This window comes from Oryx dammah, unplaced genomic scaffold (assembly GCF_014754425.2).
Source record: "Oryx dammah isolate SB20612 unplaced genomic scaffold, SCBI_Odam_1.1 HiC_scaffold_21, whole genome shotgun sequence".
Classification (NCBI taxonomy): Eukaryota; Metazoa; Chordata; class Mammalia; order Artiodactyla; family Bovidae; genus Oryx; species Oryx dammah.
This window is the reverse complement of record NW_024070205.1, coordinates 35,021,676-35,037,144: the sequence shown is the minus strand read 5'-3', so window position 1 is coordinate 35,037,144 and position 15,469 is coordinate 35,021,676. Positions and strand designations below refer to the sequence as shown.

Below are 15,469 nucleotides of genomic sequence, written 5' to 3'. Positions count from 1 at the left end.
ATGGACAGGGAGGCCTGGCATGCTGCTGTCCATGGGGTCACAAAGAGTCTGACATGACTGAGCGACTGAACTGAACTGAGAGGTTGCATGTAACTAAGCAAACAAATAGGATGTAGATTGAGAGAGTTAATACTTAGGTAGATTGACAAGGAGTCTGCCTCCCCAGCCCCCAGCATAAGAAAGGAGTCCAGGGCCCTTGAGGAAGAGAAAGGGAGAAACATTTTTTTCTACACTGCTTTGTCTTAGTCACGTAAGATGTTTTTCCTTAAATTCTGAGTTGTTATGACAACAATCTTTAAGACTAACTTTCCTCAAGCCCAGAGCTAATGATTATACAACAAAACAACTTGTCTTGCTCATGGGTAGGTCTTTCCTTAAATTCTGTACTAATGATTATACAACAACAATGTATCTTGCTCCATGACATGTTCCTCCTTCTAAACAAGCACCTTTTGACTAATCTTGTTATCTTAAGATGTATGTTGTATGAGTGGGTCTGGTAAGACCTTTCTATTGTTCTGATCTTATTAATTTAAGAGGTATGCTGTGGGAGTGGGTCTGGTAAAAGTACTTAAAGCCTTGGTAAGTCTAGCAAGTGGAGCACTCTCTGATGTCTATGTCATCTCTTCTGATGTCTATGTCAGAAGCTTTCTCTGTCCTTTTTCACTGTAACAAAGCTTCTGCTACATAAAAGCTCCCTGATCCCTGCTACACAAAAGCCTGGTCCCTGATCCTGAAGCAAAATCTTCTTTGGAGATCACAAATCTGACATTGCTAACCATAAGTTATCAAGGTATCAGTACAACATGGGCATTTTTAATCTGTAATAAAGGTGGCGTGGTCAGTTCTGCTATAGCCCTCTTGGAAAATGCAGTGGTAAAACATTAGGGAATGATTTGGGCAAGCTGCAATCTGCATTTGCTCAGGCACAGTTTCATTTTTAAGGAACACAAGGTGAATGTGGAAAACAGCACCTAGCTGAATGGAGTCATTTAGGAACACAGCGAAACATGCACACACTTGAAGTATCTAGCTGCTGCCTCTGTGCACCAGCTGTGCCGTGAGCCACGCCTGTCCAACCTGGTGACGGAACTCTCCGTCTGATTTTAGATGACTTCCGTTTCAGCACTCATAGTAATGCGCGAGCTGTGGCCCTTGCAACACCTGTGTCCACAGCAAACTGCAAGGCTTCTCCATGGTGAAGAGCTGCATTCACTGTAAACTTGTGCATTTCTTAGTCATTTATTATGTAACGCTGTTATCATTTTATGAGACTCCCATCGTATTTTGTTTTTAAATTTTTAATGTATTGAGTGTTGTGCCCCTCAACTCATAGGACTTTTCCCTAAGTCCTGTGATTTGTGTGAATTTTCTTGCACAGGATGATAAATTCCAAAAAAGTATGTGTCACATTACAAGCAGAATTGACTATAATTTCAAAATATAATGAATGGAAGCTGCTTCTATACTGATATGTGAATTTAGCAATGTAGTTACACCATCAGAAAACAAACTACACTGTTTACTCAGGGGGGCTTTCAAAACACTTAAAAGACCTAAACTCATTCTTGTGACTTCTCTGTGCAACAGTTTCAGAGCTCCTGTGTCACACAAGACAGAAGTGAAAGACCACAGGATGGTCATCAGCAGAGAAAGGACAGAAGTCTGTGCATCTGTGGCCAAGTCTATGCTTGGACCCAGCGGCCCTGCTGTCCTTGAAGGAGACACCAGCACCAGAAGTCAAGGCCGGCAGACAGAGACGTCAGGGAGACCGGGCTCAGGGAATGTGGGGCTTTCACGGACTCCTTTCTGATGCATGGGCGTGCCACATCTGAACTGAACGCAGATACTCCCGACTTACCTTGGTAACCCGAGTGAATCTTCTCCACCAGCAAGAGACAGCAGGGCTCAGGCTCTGTGAGGGCCGAGCTGTGCATGTGAATCAAGTAGGGGGTGATCTGGAATGGGCAGTAAGGCCGCTGCAGCTCCCTGGCTTCACCTCTGCTGAAGAAGAAAAAAGAGGTTAGTGCTGGTCATGAAGCATCCACTCAGTCCAAGGTGAAATGAGGCCAGGGAAAATGTTCAATAATTTTCAAGGGAGATATGTCCAAGTCTAAAATGTCTAAATATTTATTTACTTTTTAAAACTTTTTATTTTGTAGTCGGGTATAGCTGATTAACAATGTTGTGACAGACAGTTTCAGGTGAACAGCAAAGGGACTTGGCCATATATACATGTATCCATTCTTCCCCAAACTCCTCTCCCATCCAGGCTGCCACATAACATTGAGCAGTGCTCCCTGTTCTATACAGTAGGACCTTCTTGGTTTATCCATTATAAACATAGCAGTGTTAAACATATTTATTTTTACAAGAAGGGAAATGTTAGTTTAAATGTTTAGTACCCAAGGCAATGATACTTGTTTGTTATTCGATGAGTAAGAGGTTTTCTGGAGACCTGGCTCATCACTGTTAGTGTGAACTGGTCACTGATTCCAGCGTGACTGTCCACTCCTGCTGGGAAGAGAGACAGGCAGAGCCGTCCATCTCATTTCATGTGTCTAGACCAAGCATCATGTAACAGGGTCCCTTGGGACCAGTGCCCCCAAGCCAGCCCCCAGGCACCCCCTCCTTTCTACATTCTTGTTCAAAAGACAGATCCAGCACCACCACTTAAAGTTGCTCCCCTGCCTGGTGCAGGCCTGGCATTCGGCTCAGCACCACCCACAGTGCCTGGTGGGTATGACAGCACAACCCTCTCCACCACGCAGCACAGAGGCTCCTGGGGGCGGGGAGGCTCTATAACAACCCCCAAGATGTCCATCCGGTTTGACTGCCCAGCTACCGGGAAGAGGTTTCCACCTGGTTCTGACCAAACATCCCAGACTGAGGTTCACGCTCTGTTTCTGCCATCATGCCTCTCCTCTCTGACCATCATGAGCCCAGATGCTCAGGTCGGGTATCTGCTCGCCCAGCAGACCCACCCCGTCTCGTGCGCTCTGCTCTCCTCAAACTCCAGCATCTCCTGCCACTTCTCGACTCAGTCGCGACCCTGCTTCCTAGGTCACCGCTCAGAAGAGCGCCCCCTGCTGACACTGACCTGCCAGCACCCGTACCTCTGCAGGTGGCTCTCCCACAAGCACCACTTCTGTGAGTGCTTTTCCGGGGTCATCTGGTCCTGGGCTTCTCATCACCAGTGATACATCGATGACCTGTGCATCTGTCTCTAGCCTGGCCTTCTCCGCTGAATCCCAGGCTCCTGGACTGACACCTTGGCAGCATCACAGGGCAGATTTCTAGTCGACATTACACACTCATCCACAGCTCATCACATGTTCCCCCTGCTCCAACTCTCCAGGCAGCTGGTCATCCTGCAACTTCCTCCACCTCATACATGGCACCTTGAGCCAAAGACCCCCACATCTCCTTAACTACTCTGTCTCACACCCCAAACTAACCCATCAGCATACACTGTTTCTGTAGCCTCCCCTACAGAAACATCCAGAAGATCCACAGTATCTCCACATCCACCCGCACTGCCTGGTCTGGGACCCACCACCTCCTGGCTATACCACTTCTGCAAACCCCCTGCTCCAACCCCCACCCAGCACAGCACCTATCACAAGCCTTTCATACCATCAACAATATTTCCTTCTAAGAAATGAAAATGTCCTGTCTCTACCCACTGGACATTCCTGAAGCACTGGTGACCCTGTAGCAGCCACTGCCCAAGGACCTGGATCTGGAGAGCAACCATCTCTGCTGAGCCTGGGATGACAAGTCTGCCATAAAGGAAGTGTCAAAACCACTGGGGACTCACCGGGCCAGGAGCTAACTTCGTTAGCCTAGTTAACCAGCAGCTCCTGCCGGCCACAGAGGAACAACAGGAACACCTGGAGGCTTGACAAGTACCTTACTGTTAGGATGAGACTCTGAAATAACAATGAAGGAAAGGATAAAGAGAGCTGAGATTTGGTTCAAAATAACAGGGAGAGGGGCATGAGGTGGTGGAACAGATGACACAGGCCTGGCCACGGTTAAAGTTATTCATGCCAAATGATCAGTACATATCAGTTCATTATACTAGTTTTTGTATCATTTTGAAAATTCTTGGAGTTTTAAAAATAATTAAATGGCTTTCCTGAACAAACGTTTCATCCAGGAGTCAGCGTGCCCTATGGTCTCTGCCCCTGCTTCCTTGTCTTCTCCACCCTCCCCATCCCCGTCCTCCCCGGAGCCAGGCGTGCTCTGCCCAGGGCCTTTGTACTCGCCCAGAACGTCTTCTCTCAAACATGCTGCTTCCTCACCTCTTTCAGGGCTCTGGTCAGTTAGGCTTCGAACTACAGAAGAGTTCCTTGACCACCGTGAATACACTGGCAACCTCTCCACTGCCCAGAACCCCCTTACTCAGCTCACGGTTCTACACAGAACTTACTACAACTGACATATGTATATTTACACAGCTGTTTGCTATTAGCCCCCCTCCCTATAGAACACAAAGTCCATGAGGGAAGAATTTTGATCCTAGCTCCACAATGCTCAGCTCAGAAAAAGCACCTGAAAGGCACCTGTCTGTTACTAGAGTAACAAACACATACGCTTACTATTTGGCAGGCACCGCTCTCAGATCTTCATGAACAACTCACCGGTGAGTGACAAAAGGAACCAGCATGGGCCTTCTCCCCTACACCATTCCAGGTTATCCCACCCCAAACATTCGAATACTATTAGCTCAGGTCTCCCCCCAAGTCCATGGAGTGTCTGAATGATCTATTACAAGGATTTCTCTTATCTAAATATCAAAGTTAATTATTAATAGTAACTTCAACACTAATGTTGGTGATCGCAATGTCATTTTAAAATGTTTTTTTATTTTACTATGAAGGGCTCTCCCAGCGGCTCAGTGGTAAAGAATCTGCCTGCCAATGCAGGAGACACAGGTTTGACCCCTGGGAAGGGAAGATGCCCTGCAGGAGGAAATGGCAATCCACCCCAGTATTCTTGCCTGGAAAATCCCACAGACAGAAGAGCTGGCGGGTTACAGTCCATGGGGTGGCAAAAGAGTCAGACACAACTCTCATCAAACAACAACAAACATCAACATGTCATAGTAAACTTAAAGCAGAAAAAAAAAATCACTAATAAATTCTACCAGAAATCAATTACAATTATACTTCTGATCTCTTTCTTTTCTAGTTCTCTGTCTCTGGACCTTTTACTGAAAATTGCTCAGTTGTGTCCGACTCTTTGTGACCCCACAGACTATACAGTCCATGGCATTCTCCAGGCCAGAATCCTGGAGTGGGGTAGCTGTTCCGTACTCCAAGAGATCTTCCCAACCTAGGGATCAAACCCAGGTCTCTCACATTGCAGGTGGATTCTTTACCAGCTGAGCCACTAGGGAAGTCTTTAAGTCTTCTCATAAATATACCTATCTTACTTAAAGGTTGTTCAAAGTTGCAAAAATTAATTTTAAATGTGACTGAAAAACAAACACCAAACAAAACCGAAAAAGCCCCAGACAACAGTGGGCTTCAGACCCGAGTGATCTTTCTGGTCTTTTCTCCTATTGTGTTACTATCTACTTTTCTCACAGGCACATGTATCTTCTCAGTCAGAACATAAGAACTCCTTGTAGCAACAACCAGGTCTTGTCTTTTGTATCCATGGAAGACCTAGCTGAATACAGAAGAATCAAAATAAGTGCTAAATAAAATCAGAGGGGTAAACTTGGAATTTAGGATTAACAGATACAGATGACTATATATAAAACATATAAACAACAAAGATGTCCTACACAGCACAAGGAGCTATACTCAATTATCATGTAATAACCAGTAATGAGAAAGAATCTGGAAAAGAATATATATGTGGATAGTGGTGCTAGTGGTAAAGAAACCGACTGCTAAGGCAGGAGACACAGGAGATGGGGGCTGGATCCTTGGATGGGGAAGATCTCGGGAGGAAGGCATGGCAACCCACTCCAGAATTCTTGTCTGAAGAACCCCATGGACAGAGGAGCCTGGCGGGCTATAGTTAGGGTCGCAGAAAGTCAAACACGACTGGAGCGACTTAGCACTAGCATGTACATGTGCACGATGGCACTAGGGGTAAAGCACTCACCTGCCAATGCAGGAGATCTAAGAGACATGAGTTTGGTTCCTGGGTCAGGAAGATCCCCTAGAGGAGGGCATGGCAACCCACTCCAGTTATCCCTGCCTGGAGAATCCATGGATGGAGGAGCCTGACGGGCTACAGTCCACAGGGTTGCAAAGAGTCTGACACAACTGAAGTGACTTAGTATGCATATGGTAACTGAATCACTTTGCTGCACTCCTGAAATACTGTAAGTCACCTATTGTTTTTTCATGTGTGTGCTCATGTCTTTGTGATGCCATGGATTGTATGTAGCCCACCAGGCTCCTCTGTCCATGAGATTCTCCAGGCAAGAATACTGGAGTGAGTTGCCATTTCCTACTCCAGGCAATCTTCCCAACCCAGGGATAAGCTATACGTCAAGAAACAAACTAGAATATAATCAGAGCCTAACCCACTGCTCCTGGCCTTGGGGAGCCCCCATACTCACCCAATCCTGCAGAAGAAGGACTTCACTGGTGCAAGTTCGTACCGTGAGGCCTCTAGAAACAAAGACGCCTATCAGTGTCCTGCCCTGGGTGGCTCCCCCTCAAAGCATCACTAACCAAACAGGACACTCTTTTAAGAGACAGAGCTACTCTTAAAATAGGACTCCTCTCCCCTTTACCAAGATCTCATCCCATCCAGGATTTACCTGGGCTTTCCTGCTGATCAGCAGCCCTCAGGAGAGGCCCTGAGAGCCACTGATGACGGCCTTTCCCTGTCATCTCCTGCAGTTCTGTGTTTCTACACCTGCCCGCACTCACTGCTTTAAACGTCAACATAGTCATCCTGTGACACAAGTATTTTGCTGGTGATATTCCATGCCATGGTAATAGTTTGGACACGTCTCAAAAACTTGGCATTTAGACTACATAGAGCCTTTGGGTGTAGGATATATAATACATTTTTTTCATTGTGTTTTCTTTCCTTGGATAAATTTCCCAGAGCTGTGTACCTAAGCGATATGATCATTTCATGACTCTCATAATAGGTTGGCAAGCTAAGTTCCAGAAAGTGGTACCAATTCAGTGTCATTAATAACATTTTCTCGGGATTTCCCTGGTGATCCAGGGGTTGAGAATCCAGCTTCCAATGCAGGGAAGTTGGGTTTGATGAGCCACAATGAGGACCCAGCACAATGGAAAGAAAGAAAGAAATTTTTTCCCTCACAATTCTCATGCCAAAGGTTCTGCTTCAGTTTTATAAACTTTTGCATTTGTTTTCCTGATTTACAAGGGGATAAATTTGCCCACCTTAGGACACAGTAGGACACTGAGTCTATTCTCAAGCATTGCTGATTGCTTTTGGCTGGTGAGTCTCTCTAATTATATATCTTGAACATTTGTTTAGTGGAGTGAACAGTCCCCAGTTATAGAAACCAAGGAAATTTTTTTTTTAATACACTGAAGGAGCATTTAAAATGAGAATTCTAAAGACCCAAAATACCAAATACAGTCCAGGCATTTATATCCCTGAGGGAAGGATCATTAGCCAGAGTCAGAAACTGGACTTTTGAATAACCAAGAAAAATGTTTATGACTTTTAAAAAACCTCCAGTTTAAAAGTAAATGGACCGATGACCAAACTATCATAGTTCATGAAACTATAAGAGTTGCAGTCCCAGAATTCTGAAACCAGAAGTTGTTACAGAATATCCATGAGAAATAAATGAAAGAACTTGACAAAGTGAGCTGCCGGGATGGCTCAGAGGTAAAGAATCTGCCTGTGATGCAGGAGACAAGACGACGCAGATTTGTCCCTGGGGTGGGTAGATCCCCTGGAGAAGGGAATGGCTACCCACTCCAGTATTCCTGCCTAGAGAATTCCAGGAACCTGGCGGGCAACAGTTAAAAGCGTCGCAGAGTCGGACACAACTGAGCACTGTGAGAAAAAGAAGTGAAAAAATAAGGTAAAGAAATTCATATCTCTAAGATGTCCTGTTGTCTCAACATAAAAACTGTTTCACTCAAGGCTCACATAAATCATGGAGGAATTAAGGCAAGAGAAGGATGTTTCAAAAACATCCTTAGTTTTCTGATCTGACTTTCAGATCAGATCGGGGGAGCCAGGCTCAGATGGGAGCCATCCCATGGGGCCACTTTCAAGTGCTTAGCTTTGTCTGGGGCGAGGCTTCCTGCTTTAAGGTGCAGTCCTAGCAGCCAAGCTGTCAAAGGGGCTCTGGATTCACACTGCCAAGGTGAAGGCCAGCTCCATACTGACAGGCAGCGTGACACTGGCCACCTCTGTGACCGCGGCAGCTCAGAAACGGCTCAGCTCTTGACTGTGGGGGACCTGATTGCCGCCCAAATCCCCAGGCCATGCACTGAGGGGCTCTGAGATAGGACCACTCCATCCAGATGCCAGGATCCTCCAGCATGTAGAGCTTGGACCCCCTTTAGGTGCCTGGCCCAGCTCTCTAAGCTGTGCTGCAGCCCAAGCTCCTGCCCCCAGCCCTCCTTTGGCCTTGCTCCTTCCGGCCAGGCCCATGATGTGGGTTGAGGGCTCCTCTCAACCCCTACTCCGTAATCATAAGTGCCCTGCTTCTAAGCAGACCCAAATCAACACAGTTACTGTGTCGGTCCACTGGAGAAGTCTTTGTGAAGGTTAACTGGGTTACTCCACGGAAGCATCAGGAGGGATCCTGACAACCAGTAACCACTCAATGGATGACAGCAGCAAAGATAAGCCTTTATGCTGTGGATGCTCCAAACATCCCCAGGGCTTCACTTACCCACTGACTGCCAGATCCTCTCGGCAACTCTGTATTCACAGGCACATCAGAAACTAAGATTCTCATTTTACGATGAGAAGCCAGGTGGCCTCCAAGGTTCACGTGTTCGGTCGCTAGGTCGTCTCTTTGCGACCCTGTGAGCTGTAGCATGCCAGGCTTCCCTGTCCTTCACCATCTCCCAGAGCTTGCTCAAATTCATGTCCATTGAGTTGGTAATGCCATCCAACCATCTCGTCCTCTGTCACCCCCTTCTACTTCTGCCTTCAATCTTTCCCAAGATCAAGGTCTTTTCCAATAAGTCGGCTCTTCGCATCAGGTGGCCAAAGTATTGGAGCTTCAGCTTCAGCATCAGTCCTTCCAGTGCATATTCAGGACTGATTTCCTTTAAGGTCGACTGGTTTGATTTCCTTGTAGCCCAAAGGACTTTGAAAGAGTCCAAGGTTCACAAAGGGACATAATTCAATTTGAAACTCAGACCTTCAGATTCCAAGCCTAAAATTCCTTGCACATAAAAGATACTGCAATTCTACTGTAAGGTGAACTCGCCTGCGCTATTTACACATCAGGCATCTGAATTCAGCTGCATTCCCCAGGAGTCCTCAAACACAGAACGTCAGCCTATGGGATCTCAAACAGTAGATGGGTGCCCACAGTCACTTCCACACCTGGGCTGGAGAGTGCAAGTTATTGTTGTTGAAGCTGTGTTCTAAAGAAAGAGTGGTTAGCTCCTTCTCAGAGGTCTGTATGACAAACCTAAATGGAAACATGCTCTAACTCTGGGCCAGACCTGACAACCACTGAGTTTATACAGCTTCCTATGTCCTCTTAATGGTCTCTGAACTCAAAGGAAGGGACAGAAGGAGGTAACACGTGCATAAGCCAGGAACAGTGTGGGGGCTAAAAAATGGCTCTTGGGGAGAATCTGGATCCTTGGGGTTCCTAAGGCAAAAGTACAGTGTCAGGAGTGAACAAGATGGACACCGACTTTATGGAGCAAGTTAACGTTTAGGTCTAAAAGACAACAATTTCAGAGACTAGTATGTTTTTGCAAGTAGGGAAAATATTAAATAATTAGCAAAGATAAGAAGGTGAAAAAAATCAGACAGAGACGGTAGGGCGATACTGAAAGGTAAATGAGAAAAGAACTGGTAAACAGTCCCACATGTGTGTTCTGTCCACAGTTGTACCTCAGCACCTAGAAAAGCTCTCAGCACACAGAGACAGCTGCATAAATGTCCCCAGGATGAATACATGACAAACAAAAGCAGAAAAACAAATATGGACAATTAAAGTTTGACAACACATATTTAGGAAAGAGGAAGAAAAATGAAATCAGTGTTTCTGAATGAGGAGAACAGGAAAGAAGGAAAGCTATGACAAATCCAGAGAGCATACTAAAAAGCAGAGACATCACTTTGCCCACAAAGGTCTATATATTCAAAGCTATGGTTCTTCCAGTAGTCATGTACGGATGTGAGAGTTGGACCATAAAGAAGCTGAGTCCTGAAGAACTGATGAGTTTGAATTGTGGTGCTGGAGAAGACTTTTAAGAGTCCCTTAGACTACAAGGCAATCACACCAGTCAATCCTAAAGGAAATCAACCCTGAACAGTCACTGGAAGGACTGATGCTGAAGCTCTAATACGTTGGGCACCTGATGTGAAGAGCTGACTCACTGGAAAAGATCCTGATGCTGGGAAAGATTGAAGGCAGGAGGAGAAGGGGATGACAGAGGATGACATGGTTGGATGGCATCAATGACTCAATGGACATTAGTTTGAGCAAACTCTGGGACATGGTGAAGGACAGGGAAGCCCGGCGTGCTGCAGTCCACGTAGTAACAAAGAGTAGGATGTGACTGAGCAACTGAACAACAACAAAGCAGGAGAGAAGGAGCTGGAAGAAAAGCAGGGGTGACAGGTGTCTTTTCCGAAGCTTCTACAAAACGTGTACAGAGGACAGAGAGAGGGTCTATGGTTGAAAAAAAAAAAAAGCCTGTAAAACTGATCTTCACTGGGCTGGGCAGTGGACTGAAAACCAGAAAAAAGTACAGAAATCTGGATCTGCAGGATGAAGTTCTGGGATCCACCTCACAACAGTGTGAACGGACTTCACGCTGCTGAACCATACCCTCAAAAATCGGCTGTTGTTCAGTTGTTAAGTCATGTCTGACTCTGCAGTTCCATGGACTGCAGCATGCCAGGCTTCCCTGTCCTTTACCATCTCCTGGAGTTTGTTCAAACTCATGTCCATAAAGTCAGTGATGCCATCCAACCAGCTCATCCTCTGCCACCCACTTCTCCTCCTGACTTCAATCTTTCCCAGCCATTAGGGTCTTTCCTAATGAGTCAGCTCTTATGATGGTAAAGTTTGTGAATGTGTTTTTTTTACCATAATAAAATAATCAAAATGAGAGAAAAGGGTTTGGGATCAAAAAGAAAACTTATCTATACTAAAATCTTTAAAAGATGTTTTATGAAAAGTATGAAATAAGATATAAAGGGTGACTTGAAAAAGGATTTCTGTCAGTTCCAGAGAAAACATCTACTTCTGCTTTATTGACTATGCCAAAGCCTTTGACTGTGTGGATCACAAAAAACTGTGGGAAATTCGTCAAGAGATAGGAATTCCAGACCACCTTACCTGCCTCTTGAGAGTCCCTTGGACTGCAAGGAGATCAAGCCAGTCAATCCTAAAGGAAATCAGTCCTGAATATTCATTGGAAGGATTGATGCTGAAGCTGAAACTCCAATACTTTGACCACCTAATGCAAAGAACTGACTCATTGGAAAAGACCCTGATGCTGGAAAAGACTGAGGGCAGGAGGAGAAGGGGAGAACACAGGATGAGATGGTTGGATAGCATCACCAACTTGATGGACATGAGCTTGAACAAGCTCTGGGAATTGGTGATGGACAGGGAAGCCTGGTGTGCTGCAGTCCATGGGGGTCACAGAGTCGAACATGACTGAGCGACTGAACTGAACTTACCTCCCTCCTGAGAAATCTGTATGCAGATCAAGAAGCAACAGTTAGAACCAGATGTATATTGTCACTCTGCTTATTTAAGTTACATGCAGAATACATCATGCAAAATGCTGGGCTGGGTGAAGCACAAGCTGGAATCAAGACTGCTGGGAGAAGTGTCTGTAACCTCAGATATGCAGATGACACCACCCTTATGGCAGAAAGAGAAGAGGAACTGAAGAGCCTCTTGATGAAAGTGAAAGAGGAGAGTGAAAAAGTTGGCTTAAAACTCAACATTCAAAAACTAATGTGAAGCTAAAGCCCCAATATTTTGGGCACCTGATGTGAAGAACTGACTCACGGGAAAAGACCCTGATGCTGGGAAAGACTGAAGGCAGGAGGAGAAGGGGAGAGCACAGGATGAGATGGTTGGATGGCATCACTGACTTGATGGACATAAGTTTGAGCAAGCTCTGGGAGACAGTGAAGGACAGGGAGGTCTGGTGTGCTGCAGTCCATGGGGTCACAGAGAGTCAGACATGATGGAGTGATTGAACTAACTAACTGAGAAAGGATGAATGAATGCATGGAATATCCATGACATGGGATAGAAGATCACAAAGAAAATTTTGAGTAGGAATCCATCCCCCATCCCCCAGTTCAGGCAAAGCAGCATTTCCAAAGGAAAACAAAATGATGGAATCGAAACTTTTAAGGAGAAGAAAAACTGGAAAGGGATCTAAGTTTGAGAAGCTTATCTCTAGAGAGAGAGATAATGAAGTCAGTGTAAGAGGAAAAACACAATTGTATTCACGTGAAGGAAACAGAGCCTTTGTAGCAATTAACCTGCTATATAGCATGCTGTAATTGAACCATATTTATAGCATATAATCTGTGAAATTAAGTTGACTAAATGAAAGCAAATTTATTGGACCTTTGTCATTAGAAGCATTTAAAATGTGATTTTCATCACACTTTGCCTTTTAAAAATAAATAAGAAAAACCATATAATTTTCATTGCTGAATAATGCATTCACTTGTGTACTATTTCTGGTAGAATGAAACTGATCTTAACCAGGCGAGATCATCTGAATATTGGTCCCATTACCTCTTTGTGTCCAGTTGTTCCAGAACGGAAGCTGAGCATGGGCAGTGTGCATGTAGAACACCCTCATGTCTTGGGGGGCAAGCAGTTCAACAAAATGACAAGACTCCAAGAACTCTTTCTGACAATTCAGGATTGAAGAAGCCTGTTCAGAAACGTGCACTAACCTTCCAGAGAGAAATGAAAACACTACCACAAAGGTACCCTATGAAAAACATTCAAAATAAATGCACAGTGTTGAGATATGACTAGCAACATTTCCTGAATAAATTTCATCTAGATGTCTACTATGATCAATAACTTAAAACGTACACACACATACATCTGGCAAAGGTAACAAAACTCTCCAACATACTTCTTAGTTATCACTGTAAAACTGGAATTTTTCCTTCTGAATTAAGTTCTGCCAAACAATACACCAGCTCATTCTATACCTATTAAACAGTGAGTCCCTGGTGGCTGAGACGGTAGAGAGTCTGTCTGCAATGCAGGAGACCTGAGTTCAATCCTTGGATCAGGAAGATCCCCTGGAAAAGGGAATGGCAACCCACTCCAGAATTCTTGCTTGGAGAATTCCTGGTGGGCTACAGTCCATGGGGTCAGAAAGAGTTGGACATGACTGAGAGTGACTAACAGTTTCACTTTCACACTACATACTGTGTTCACTTGATTCCTTCTTCGCAAACTGTGCTGTATACCTAACAGGACGGTCTTCCCTTTGCCTGTGCATATCTAGGCTTCAAAATCAAGCTCTAGATTTACTCGCTCCAAGATGCTGTCTTTGACATACCTCGTAAGAATCATTTCTTTAATTCGTTTCATCAGACATAAACATAATCTACTTATAATCAGCCACGGTTCGTACTGGCTAGCACTGACATATGTTTTCCTCTCTAGTGTTAATTTGAAGATCTTAAAAGGAAAATGTTTTTCTAAAGCTTTTTTTTCTTAAATCTCCATAGCAATACTGTAAACACACTAGTTATTAATAGTAAAACAAGCATGTAACATTAGGGATATCTCGTTCTCCAGTATTATAAAATCTTTAAGTTACAATTATGTTGTTCAGTTCAGTCGCTCAGTTGTGTCCAACTCTTTGCAACCCCATGGGCTGCAGCACGCCAGGCTTCCCTGTCCATCAACAACACCCAGAGCTTGTTCAAATTCTTTTCCATCTACTCGGTGATGCCATCCAACCATCTCATCCTCTGTTGTCCCCTTTTCCTGCTTCCCTCAGTCCTTCTCAGAATCAAGGTCTTTTCCAGTGAGTCAGTTCTTCACATCAGGTGGTCAAAGTATTGGAGCTTCAGCATTGGTCCTTCCAATGAATATTCAGGACTGATTATGTTGAGGTCTACACAAAAATTGGGCTTCCCAGATGGTGCCAGTGGTAAAGAACCTGACGGCCAATGCAAGAGACATAAGAGATGCACGTTCAGTCCTTGGATCAGGAAGATTCCCTGGAGAAGGGCATGGCAATCCACTCCAGTGTTCTTGACTGGAGATCTCCATGGATAGAGGAGCCTGGTGGGCTACAATCCATCGGGTCACAAAGAGTCGGACTGAAGCGACTTAGCATGCACGCACTACACATAAATTAAGTAATCTCCATCATGTCAGCAAAACATGAACCTCAATTATTCTGTCCACATGAAGAAAAGATAAATACTAAATAACTCTTTCAAAATTTTCAAAAGATGACATCATCTCAACTCACCTGCTCTATAAAATCTAGTTGTTACAACCTGGAGTAGTAGGTATTGGAACTAAGAATGATATAAATAGAAATCAACATTTGGAGATTAGAATTCGATGCAGGAAATTACTCTGCAGTGTTGCTTTTTTTCTTTTTCTTAATTTGGGAGAACTCAGGGTTGCTAGGAAAGAGAGGTACCCCAGAACCAAAGCAAAGCCTACTAACACTCATGTGCTGTTTCCTGTTTTCAGATGTTTTCTTTGTCAAGGGCAGGAGAAACTCAAGATGTCTCATTAGCAGTTTTCTCCAGTTGTTTACCTCAAACTGTGGTTACTGAAATGCTCAGTTGTCACTTTTAAGAATCTACATCAAGATAAGGTCCCTAGGAAAAACCACCCCAGCTGATATGGCAAAATTGGTGAATTCTTACTGTGGTTTTGGAAGTGTGACCTGAAGCAATAGTGGCCAGCTCCTCCAGACTGCACAAGGTCATATCAGCTTGAGGTGCTCCGTTCTGACTGAGAATCTGGAAAGACTCATTGTTTGCTAAGAAACACAGGAAAATAGATAGGTAGTCTGCTTCACAACAGTATCTTTAGGAAGTCATTTTCATCACGATTACAGTTGGCTAATTTTTTTAGGATAAGGGCACCTTGGAATATTTTCCTTGAAAGATCAGTCTTTTCTTTCACCTAAAACACTGACAACTGTATAAACTTAAGGTTTTGAACTTATAAATTTGGCATGTTCTGGTTCATAGGGAACGAGATAAATTTAAAGTACCAGAACAAGGTACTGAAACCAAAAATTTTCAATATACACAGAGGGGATTT

General features: G+C 44.4%; 1 protein-coding gene across 1 annotated transcript in view; it reads right to left on the bottom strand.

Moving 5' to 3' along the window:
* PER3 (period circadian regulator 3) overlaps nt 1-15,469 on the bottom strand; it is a 68,995-nt gene that overhangs the window by 51,925 nt on the left and 1,601 nt on the right. The window contains 4 exon segments of the mRNA XM_040263333.1: nt 1,862-2,004; nt 6,587-6,638; nt 12,944-13,145; nt 15,067-15,182. Of these exon segments, the coding sequence (XP_040119267.1) occupies nt 1,862-2,004; nt 6,587-6,638; nt 12,944-13,145; nt 15,067-15,182 (513 nt within the window).